The 9,914-nt window shown below is 35.6% G+C and overlaps 1 protein-coding gene across 1 annotated transcript; it reads left to right on the forward strand.

Annotated features, from left to right (window-relative positions):
- The first annotated feature begins 798 nt into the window (after nucleotides 1–798).
- LOC115440156 (cysteine proteinase 1-like) lies at nucleotides 799–4,444 on the forward strand. The gene is made up of 5 exons (XM_037440898.1): nucleotides 799–1,054; nucleotides 1,396–1,519; nucleotides 1,794–2,014; nucleotides 3,130–3,246; nucleotides 4,229–4,444. The coding sequence occupies exons 1-5, from the start codon at nucleotides 832–834 to the stop codon at nucleotides 4,375–4,377; spliced, it is 834 nt and encodes a 277-aa protein (XP_037296795.1). The 5' UTR covers nucleotides 799–831; the 3' UTR covers nucleotides 4,378–4,444.
- Nucleotides 4,445–9,914: the final 5,470 nt, after the last annotated feature.

Below are 9,914 nucleotides of genomic sequence, written 5' to 3' on the forward strand. Positions count from 1 at the left end.
GAGGAATCTTATCGTAAATAGGTGATTTTTAGACATTCTTACCTATACGGCTATTAAAGCTGTCCTTCGAATAGAACGCCCGTAATTGCAGAAAGGTGGATTCACCATTATAGATGGAATAGAGCTCCCTGAACTAATTATTAAGATAAGATTCTTCAGTAATTTAAATTAATAGCTGTAATGGTGTGGTACCAAGATAAAGGATACCATTGAAGACTATCTATTCAGGAATATGACCATTCGAAATTACAAGAGCCTATCTCCGACGGTAGGTTTTCATTGTGTGGCCTGGCCTGACCCTGTGTTTGGCCTGAATTTAATAAAGTCTAAAACAATGTCTTTCGATATATTAAACATTATTTTATTCAGCCAGGAATTGAATCTACTGCTTCAAAAACACTATAATTTCATCGCCTGCTATTGTCGTCAATAAACAAAACAAATTAAAGCACAATTGTTGATTTATTACAAACGAAATTATTTGCAAAAATACGGCAGCATCTAGCAATTGTTCGTAGTATTTTTCATATTTGCTTATTTTAATATAATAACATTAATTTGTCATTATCATGATGTTTACGTTCGAAATTCACTGTAAAGTAATAAGCATTTCATATGAAATGTAACGCAATATTAATTTGTTAAAAAACATATCTAAAAGCATTTCAAAACAGCAATTAATATTATCTGCAGCATATTCCAACCATTTGAATTCCTGCACAAATATATATCATAAAAATACTCCACAGAATCGTTGAAATACCTAAAAACTATTTTAAACAAGCCGTGCACATCAAAATGGTTATTTCCACGTAAGCCAGTGAATTGAAAATGCAAAACAAAACCATTGTAGCGTTCATTTCGACATTACTTTTCGCACAAATTTATTCGTACCTTTTAAAGTCTGACAACAAATACAATGTTAGTCAATTTAATTATAGACCTGTGAATTATGGCCCCGTGCCTGATTACTATGATTGGAGGGAGCAAGGGATGGTGTCTCCTGTGAAAAATCAACTGACTTGCAATGCTTGTTGGGCGTTCTGTGTTGTCGGTAAGTTTTTCTGTTGGAATCTCACTCTTACTAATATAAATGTGAATGTCTGGATGTTTGTTAGAAGTAAACGAAACTGAATTTTTTTTTGATGAAATTTGGTACACGCACGGATCATGGCCTGGATTGTATAGGCTACTTTTTCTAAATAATTTGCTTTCATGAGAAATATTTGGTCAATGTGATTGTTTAAGTAATTGCTACGGTAATTTATTATTTTTGTAGCGGGAAATTCTACTACTCTACCATACGCGGGCAAAGCCGCGAGTAACACCTAGTTTAAAGATATTTCAAGCACATCATTAAACATGTTAGCTTATAAAAAATTATATGAATTTTAGCAAGTATTGAGAGTCATCTCAAAATTTATCGCAATGTAGAGGAGACCCTCTCGGAACAGTTCCTAATAGATTGTGATGAAGATAAGAAAGGCTGTGGAAGTGCATCCATTATAAAAACATATGCGTGAGTTACCTTTATGTTTCTATCCTACGTATATTTCCATTGCCTTCATAAAACATATGACTGTTCTAGAGTATTATTAGAATTTTATCTAGGAATTTTCTAATAATTGTTTCATTATTACATGCACCAATACAAACCATTTATGATTCATACAAGGTACCATGCAGACGCTACCTTCCTGAACTACAAATGAGAAACTTGAAGTTGCTCAAGTATAATGCTTCTCGACATCAACGCAACGTCTGCGCGACGCCTAATACAAATTACTTTCCAGTGACATAGTAACGAAACTTGGGGGTGTACTCCGAGAAAGCGATTACTATCCATACGCCAGCAGACCTCTTCAATGTAGATGGCATCCGAAGAATAAGGAGTTGAAATTAGGACCACCCATAGCTAGTCCAGGGCTGATACCCGTGGTAGGGTTCAGAAGAGTGCTCCCTGATGAGGAAGTGATGGCTCAATTTATATTCCAATATGGACCTTTATCTGCTGGTAAATTAAATTCAATTAATTAGAAGTCAGTCACTCGCCTATTGGTAAGAAATACGATTACCCATAAACAGCAGAAACAACACCCAAAATAATAAATACAAAGCAGTACGTAGTTTTGCGCTGTACATGTTTCTGGTGAAGTTTTTTTATACGTACATAGTAAAGTGACCCCACTGTATCTGATGGTAAGTAAAGTGGGGTCCAATAGAATGTCGACTGACGAGACATGATTACCCCACGGCAGTCGCCACAACTATGCCGGCCTGTTGTTAAGATGAGTCTTATAATGCCCCGTAGATACACTGGCTATAATGCTCACAAACAGGGAACATATCAACGCATGCACACGTTGGTAGCAGGCACGTATAGGGAAGAATTATATACCTTGCCAACAGGCAACTGAATAGCTTATCAAAATAATTTGTCTTATATAATTCAAAGAAGACTTCTTATTCCGAACCTTTTTAGCCTACAAATTGCGCCTTAGAAAACTGAACAACATATTATCATAAAAATAATTTCGAATTAATATTAATACAAACGTAACTAGGTATTTGTGTCGCAAAAAGAAATAACATAATATTGGCACACATTGAAATAATGTCAGGGTTCTTCAACGCACTGATTCATACTCTAGTAGATAAACAATCATTGTCCAAAGTTCTGGATGCATTTGCTTTTATTTATGGGCATATCTGTTAGTATAATGCTGGCTATACTTATTGGTTGAACTTGACGAGTGCGAGATTAGGCAAATTGAAACAAGGCGAGTGTTACCGTCGAAGCATTTGCCAAGTTTGAAAAAACATGTAGCCAATATAGACGATTTATGTGAAGTAGCCCTTTGGCTACTTTCTACGTTCTAGGCTGTCAGTTTTATTGAATAAGTGAGATAAGTGATTGCAAGCGACTGCGATTGTTACAGAACAAGGTACGCCAAATGAGTACTACGTTGGCACTTGCCTTAACTCGGACAACTAAACAATCGACACCGAGCGATGGCAAGGCAAGAAAGCCTTTACTTGGCAAGGCTCAGCCAACGTGTATTGCTAGTTTAAGAAAAGAGGATCTTCACATCATTTAGTTGTATAAAGAGGTTACTATGTTTTTTTCAGCCATAAATTCAGCATCAATGGCAAGATACCGAGGTGGTATTGACGAACCCACTGACGAGGACTGTAATCCGCGAGGATTGGATCACTCCATCCTAATTGTTGGATATAGCGCATACGGTACTAAAACTTATACTCTAAATACATCAGCTTTGCTAATTAGAAGCACTTAAACTTCCCTCACGCGCTTTGAAGCCAATCTAACAGGAGCGTTTAATCAGTGCTGTGCCGCACCCGATGCTGTTTGATCGTTAATTACCGTTTATTAAGTTTAAAACTGTGGTTTTCTTTATGTTAGCTCTTACCTGTCATTCACACTTTTCTGTCTTACTACTAAATTACTAACACTCTAGGCTGTGTGTGGCTAATTAAATTTCTTTTATTAAGATGGATCATTTACTCGATATGTAACACTTCGTTAAAAATCATCAAGAGTTTGATAGTTTCTTCTTAAAATTTTGTACTTTCTTCCTACAATCACATCTACCAATAAAGTGTTTGCAAAACTGTTCATCTGATGATAGGTATGATATCATCAGGGATACAAAAAGCCTTTGGCATTAAGTCCACCGGTATACATTTTTATATAAAATACGTAATATTTTAAAGATAGACCAAATTTAAATTATTGCTTTGTCATTTTAAGGTAGACCAATTGACAAAATTCGTAAATGTCATTACTAACTAGCAATTTGTATTGTTTGCGGTATTTGGATATGGTAAGCATGCTCAACAATGCCCGTTGCAGATTTAATAGTTGTACTAAGGTCGTCTAGCCATCAATAACAAATCATTGATTGATTCATTGTTGTTTATTCATTTCTGAATTCAGGGTCTTTTTATATAACTTCCTTGTTTATCTTTTATATAGTGTCTTCCATTGTTTGTGTATAGATAATTTCAAATATATGTGATATAGGCAGATACAAAATAATCAACATTATGTATGTATCAAAATTCCTTAATAAGCCTTGTTCTTGTTTGCCATTAACCAATAATGATGACATCTTCCTGTTCTATGTCCTTTGTTATCACATGCTTACCTTTTATGGTCAGTCTTATACCTCACGGCTCTTTTTAAAACTTATGATGTCTCCCACAGTGTCCAAGGAAACCGGCAAGACACTACCATACTGGATCATCAAGAACTCCTGGGGAGTGGAATGGGGAGACAACGGCTTCTACTATCTCGTTCGAGGACGGAACGCGTGCGGAATCGCTACGGACGTTTCTTTTGCTTACATTAACTAAATAATAATAATGATTTCTTAAGTTTGCGCGAATGTTAGGCATTTAAATTAAACTATTTTACGGATTATCGCGGTTTTAATATTTTACTTTAGTTACAATCAGTTGTAACTCTGACTTTGCGGATGAACAACACCTCAGTCCCCCCCGTGACCATGAAGGCTGCAAAGTCTTCGAAACGTCGGGAGAAAAGTAAAATATTAAAACCGTGATAAAATCCGTAAATAGTTTAATTTAAATGAATAATAATATTTTTTGATTCTTTGTAATTTGGTCTGATGTTAAATTGTTGCGTATCATGTTGTTTAATTCATTCCTATGCATGAACATACATTTAATTGCAACATCACCGATGGTGTCATACAACGCGTATTACATATTAGCCCTTATGAAGTTTAATAATTCCATCAATTGTTTCTTCGCCTCAGCTGGTTTCCAATTATAGAATTTTCAGGAATACAAATTGCATTTCAGTTCTTCAAATACAGAGTAGTAGGTAATGCTATATTTATGTAATGTTTACTTCTTTCCAGAAACGAGCCAGCTATTAGCAAATGCTATTCTTTATTTCAAATTATGATTCTAATCGATAAATTAATTCATTCGTACACGTTCATTAGAGAACTCTCCTAGTACACAGACAGACCATGGGAAAAGGTCAATGTCAATTCATATCCCCCGGGCAGGGGCTGCAATGACGAGGGTACCTCCCCGGGCAGTTTGTTTTAATAACTTGTCGTTCAAATTAGTCATTGATTGATCAGAGCTTTCGACGCGTTCAGATTTATTTGGAGTTTGTATCTGATTTGGAAATTGGGTAATTTTGAAGGATCAGACCTTTTTCAATATTCTATATTATTAATTATTCATACTAATGCTATAAATATATTTTAAAAGTATTGATTAAATTGAATGCGGAAAAGCAATTAGTTAAGTCGGCAGAATTGTCGCGACTGTCAGCGCTATTCTTAAGCTAGGTTTAGACTACGATACTATACACTATCTGTATGTGAATTCATGTCTCACTATTTATATTTTTTGTGATAAGATAGTAAATGTGGAATAAACAGCTCTGGTAAACATAATATCATAAAGAGTAAATAGTAAAGAAATTAATGTCAAAGGCAAGGATAGATAGTATGTGGTTATGAAATAATATAAGATTATTATGACAGTGTAAGAATATAAAAACATCAGTAGAGAAGATCCCTGCTCAGCAGTTGCAGTGATACACACAATACATGGCTTACATGATAACCATATTACTGAAGAGCCAAATAATTAGGAAAGAATAAAAAAGAAATATTTCAGTTAAAACAAAAATCCAGTATACGCCATCTTTTATTTAAGGTAAACGGAGAACTAAGGCGATTTTCCTTATAAAATGGTTCAATAACAAACTAACTTCAACTAACTCGATTAAAAATTTCTAAAAGACTTAGACGTATCCGTTTAAAAAGCTGACATGTAATTAGTACAATTATCCCGGGATCATTTTTAATATTCCCCAAAGCATCTCAAAAGATGTCGTTAATTAAAACTCCGCTTTTCACTCAATCTAATCTTTGCAACTCTAATGAACCTGTTTTACACCTTAAAAATCCAAATTAGATTTAAAAAAAAACGCTCAGCAAAGAGAGTTTGGTGAAAAAAATGTTTTGTCGTAACAATTTAGTTTGCGAGGCCTAAGTGGAAGTGTTTATTTCGGAATGTGTCCAATTTGAAACTAGATTGTTTCTGTTCTAATTTTGTGAAAATAAACTGGATTGTTTGTACTCTAATTTTGAAAATGCGGATACAGCGTTTTTCAGCCTAAAAATGGGAGCAGTTTTGGATAATCTAATGCTTCTCATTATTTGTAAATAAAATAAATAATTAACAAAATGACACGCAGTTTCTATTACTTGATCAGTTTTACAGCTACCTTTAAATGATATTTACATCTAGAATTTTTAATTAGAATATAATAAACAATACTCTACATTCTCCACCCTAAAACATGGTTTTTGTTCATACGTGCACGGCATTGTGACCACACTGCACCTGATGATAAGTGAAGTGGGGTCCAATAGCCTGTCGACAGACAAGAGATGATTACCCCTCAGCAGTCGATACATTTATGTCGGCCTATTGGAGCCGGATATACACAGGCTGATCCCGGAATACCACCTACTTATGTGAGCCACTGTGGCGGGTTTTAACACCTTGTGTGCGGCAGTCGCTATCCGGGCGGATATCAAATATATCCCACCTCCTACCAAAATAGTAATAACGTTTAATTATAAGTCATATATTTAACTGCTGTCCATACTCACAATCATAGGTCCTTCATTAATCTAAATATTAAATCTGCAAGTACATCATAAGTTGACTGTGAAAGAGAGCCTACAGCAATTAGCATTCATGTACATACTTCAAGTACTAAAAATATAATTGATGCCAATAACTCCGATCCCACAAATACTTACACTCAAACAGAACAATTCAACGCGAACAAACTAATAAATTGTTATAAATATGAAGATATATAACAGGCATAGCTCACCTGTCCGGAATGCATTCTCCTGAGCGCAAAGTGGAAACTTTTCAATCACAGCAGTAATGCGGTTTATTCCAACTCCGTTGGCTTTGCATCCAGACTTTACCCATTGATAATAATTGTGGAGACGGAACTTAGTAATTCCAGTGGAATTTAAGCGCATTTCCATTTATACAAACGCCTGGATATCAAACAAAGCGGTATATGTTTGTATTTTAATTAAAGTTGGTGGACAAGTGTTATGAGTTATTCGACGTTTAATAATAACTTTATACCTTGTTGTCTATTATGAGCAATTTCTTACCTTCATTCCATGAACGAGCGTATGTGGAAGGCTTACCTTTGCATTAGCCAGTAAGTGCCTTGAGGTGTAATATTTTAAATAAAAACACCATTGACATATATGTACTACGTACTAGATATGGCGTTCCACTCATTGTGTTCGACTCAACTGTACTGCAATCCGTACACCTGACTTTAGTATGATTTCAACATTGACAGAGTGCGGTTATGTACGACGCTTATAATATAAGAACTCGAGTCTGTAAACCTGGATGTGAATAAAAAATATTAGTCAAATAAGTAAAATTATTTGTTGTTGTTGAATAAATAGGTAGTAACGTTGACATTTCGGTTGCCATTCTACTTCAGATATGGAACCTCAGTTTTGAACGAATAGTTTATATGGACGTTCATGTCAATAGGATGTACGTCAATACTTCTTTCAAGCATCTTACTTAACTAGAGGGTTGTAGCAGGCAGACAACAGGAAGAAACCGATACATTATATTAAGAGCAGATCACTTAGAACAGATGACTGAGGTATTCATTTTTCCGATACTGCTATAAAAAGAGTTCTACCCATTGCCTTTCGAAACCCGTCGACACTGGATTTCTTTAACCGTGGTCACAATAAAATTATAATATAATAAATAATAATATCAGCCCTATATTATATACTTGCCTACTGCTGAGTGAGGCCTTAGTCCACCACGCTGGCCTAGTATGGATTGGTAGACTACACACACCTTCGAAATTCCTATAGAGAACTTCTCAGATGTGCAGGTTTCCTCGCGATGTTTTCCTTCACCGTTAAAGCGAACGACAAATTCACAAAGACACACATGATTTTAAAAACGTCAGAGGTGTGTGCTCTTGGGATTTGAACCTGCGGACATTCGTCTTGGCAGTCCGTTCCACAACTAGGCTATCGCCGCTACAATAATATTATTTCGCGTAAATTATTATTAATTTTTAACAAATTTTAGAAAGCGGATACCCAAAAACTAAAACGATGATACCTCAAAAACCCCTTTTCTATTGCACGTAGTAAGGATCAAAATAAATTTCTTTACAAATCAAATATGAAGCATGAAGCGAGTAGCACATAACCCGATGAAAGGCACTTCAGAAATTAAAATAGGAGTTCCATGTTGTAACTTTGTAAACGTCAATAAGAACTTAAGTCATTAGGAAAGTTTTCGCGGCACCACGCAGATCTTAGAGGCAATAAATTATTTGTTCGCGCCATAACTAAATATGACTACAAATATTTATTAAGAAATAAGTTTAAAAGACCTCATTTCGGTTCTTATTTCTTTACTGGTATTTAAATCGGTTTGCGAAGTTGTCTATGAGGAGTAAATGCAGAAGCGGCTGAATAGGTTTCGATGTATTTGGCATGCAGATAGACTTATTTCTGAATTTTACACGTAGACTACTTTATTCCAGTCTTATATTTGGGTAAGTTAAATTAGTGCTGCGGTATCAGTTAGGCTGATACTGCAACGAGGAACTTAATGAAGAATGATATTGATATAATGATGTTATATTTCTTTCTATATTTTGTCTGTATCTCCTTTTATTGTACACTAGCTTTTGCTCGTGGCTTCGCGCTTTGCTAGTTTTCGGGAATAAAAATCACGCTATATATTTTCCCGGGATAGAAAGTAGCCTACAACCTTTCCAGGGTCTTAAACTATCTTCATACCAAATTTCATAAAAATCCATTTAGTAGATTTTGATAAAATCGATTACATACAGACAGACAGAAAAGGTAACTTTATTTTATAATATGTATAGATGTTAACCGGTTATTGTCCCAACAATAAAATCTTTCTTCCTAACAAAAGCCCTCTCCTTTACGGTAGCCATAATTATACACGGAGATAGGTATTACATCACTTCATGAGGCGGAATACAAATAAGCAAGACGCTAGCCATGGCTGTCTCGAAGGCACTGCATCTGGCGGAGGACCGTCATGCCCGGCGATCAACTGTCCAAGACTCGACCAAGTGACAGTGCTCATGATCCTCAGCATAGAGGAAACGATTAGAGAGAGAGAGAGGCGGAATACACGCGTCAAAAAGTGGGTGTACTTTTTTCACCTCTGCTTACCCCTTAAGAGATAGCGATAGTATATGGATCTGTCTGTATTTGTGTCTATTATATGACCTTTTGACCCCGAAATGACATTCGCAGTCTAGGCCACAAAGGCTGATTTTTCTCCATACAACGCCATCCAAATGACTGGAAAATTTATGGAGTGCACACCCACTAGCTTTTGTTAAACTTAAACTATGAATTAGGCCATTGTGACGTGTTTTTGGTAAAGTATTCTTATTAATCATACGATATGTGAGTAGATTTAATTCGGTGCACCCGGCGTGGTTGTTAATTCTGAAATTTACTTTGCAGCTAGTGTAACTACTGGACATAATAAGACTTAACATCTCATGTCTCCGGATGGCGAGCGCAGTGGAATACCAAACAATCATTTGTAATTCGCGGTGTTGGATGGTGTTTCTACTGGTTATGGGCGGTCGTATCTCTTAGCATCAGGCGAACGGCAAGCTCGTCTCGTTATTCAATGCAATAAAAAACAAAATTTCAAATCACCTAGATACTGCACTCTAAACTGAAACACTGTTGGAAATATTTTTTATACTAAACAAGTACTGGCATACATAGCATACGATAGAAAACTCAATTACACCAATA

The sequence above is a fragment of the Manduca sexta genome, chromosome 21, assembly GCF_014839805.1.
Source record: "Manduca sexta isolate Smith_Timp_Sample1 chromosome 21, JHU_Msex_v1.0, whole genome shotgun sequence".
In the NCBI taxonomy this organism is placed as follows: domain Eukaryota; kingdom Metazoa; phylum Arthropoda; class Insecta; order Lepidoptera; family Sphingidae; genus Manduca; species Manduca sexta.

Coding starts and splice junctions, on each gene's coding strand:
- LOC115440156 (XM_037440898.1), top strand. CDS start 832: ATGCAAAACAAAACCATTGTAGCGTTCATTTCGACATTACTTTTCGCA. Junction 1,055..1,395: donor TTGGGCGTTCTGTGTTGTCG/GTAAGTTTTTCT, acceptor TATGAATTTTAG/CAAGTATTGAGAGTCATCTC. Junction 3,247..4,228: donor TGTTGGATATAGCGCATACG/GTACTAAAACTT, acceptor TGTCTCCCACAG/TGTCCAAGGAAACCGGCAAG.